At 44.7% G+C, this 1,222-nt stretch overlaps 1 protein-coding gene across 1 annotated transcript in view; it reads right to left on the bottom strand.

Moving 5' to 3' along the window:
• Positions 1-738: 738 nt before the first annotated feature.
• The window catches only part of LOC103771961 (NXPE family member 3-like), a 15,071-nt gene continuing 14,587 nt past the window's right edge, over positions 739-1,222 (bottom strand). Inside the window, 1 exon segment of the mRNA XM_008939282.1 lies at positions 739-1,222. This exon segment is cut by the window's right edge and continues 14 nt beyond it. Within this exon segment, the coding sequence (XP_008937530.1) occupies positions 739-1,222 (484 nt within the window).

Below are 1,222 nucleotides of genomic sequence, written 5' to 3'. Positions count from 1 at the left end.
ACACACTTCTCCATTACAGATAAATCAAGAAGTAGACAGCATATCAAAGCTCAGAACAGATTCAGTAGTACAGGAAACCAAACTAAATTTGTATTATTTAGCAGCCAACTGTAAACTTCAAGGATGCCTAACTATTGTGCTCTATTAAGTTTCAGCAAATTCTTGATGACTTAATGTTATAGATATTTTGATTGTGCTTTCTTGATTGATATTAGTGACTTTGGTACACTCCCTTTGTAACTCCAATTAGGACTCTGAAACAAGAACAGACACTGTGCTTCTCTGACATACACCCGGAGGGGACATCCCTCAAACTCTGCAACGTTGAGAGAAAGACTGCTTCCAGAAATCTTTCCCAGGTTTCTCACACAGTTCTGAACAGGAACACCCTGGCAGAAGAATCGGTGCCACAGGGATTCAATTAATCCTATAGTGCAGACAACTAATAAAGCTAATAACCTACATAATTTCTTACTGAATCCTGTCATTTTATTTTAAGGTGCTCTCTAATAATCTCAGATACAAACGATAAGGTTGAAAGGCATCAACCTTGCAGGAAGATACGGCCTGAAGAGTGAACTCCTCTTTCCCACCCCTCACAGCTACCCAGAGTTAAGGCCACCTTGCTCCCAGTGCACGCAGGGACAACCCATACACTCAGCATAACTCCACAGCTCTGACAAAGAGCAACTTCACTGCAGCTAAAGCAAAAGATGGCACAAGGATCACCCACTTGTGCTAAGTCTGCAGAGGGCACACGTAAGATAAAAATGCATCTATTTGATTCTTAACAATGACTTCATTTGGGTGCAAGTTATGTGGCAAGTAATGAGCCAGAGACATCTCCCAAGCATCCACAAAGTACACGGCAATTCCTGAGAACATTTTCCTCATGACAGAATCAAGCTGAAAGGAGTACCAGTCACTGTTGAAGAGGCTCACTTCTGGCCCGAGCTCCTGAACGTTAGCGGTTCTGATGATGATCAAAGTCTTGGGGCTACGATCCAGCAGATGAATAATTGATCTCCTGATGTTCCTCAGCCGCCGGATATACACTTCCACAGGGAAAGTGCTGAAGTGGGACCATATAGTTATGGCTACCACCGTGTTTCTCCCACCCACGATGCCATCCAGTTCGTTGGCGACGTAGCGCAGCTCGCTGCTGAAGACTGTTGAGAAGCGAATGGGTGGCCCGTGGCAGCGGAACCTCAGCAGGGTGCTG

Source organism: Merops nubicus, unplaced genomic scaffold (genome assembly GCF_000691845.1).
Source record: "Merops nubicus isolate BGI_N331 unplaced genomic scaffold, ASM69184v1 scaffold22904, whole genome shotgun sequence".
NCBI lineage: Eukaryota > Metazoa > Chordata > Aves > Coraciiformes > Meropidae > Merops > Merops nubicus.
This window is presented reverse-complemented; position numbering and strand designations above follow the sequence as displayed.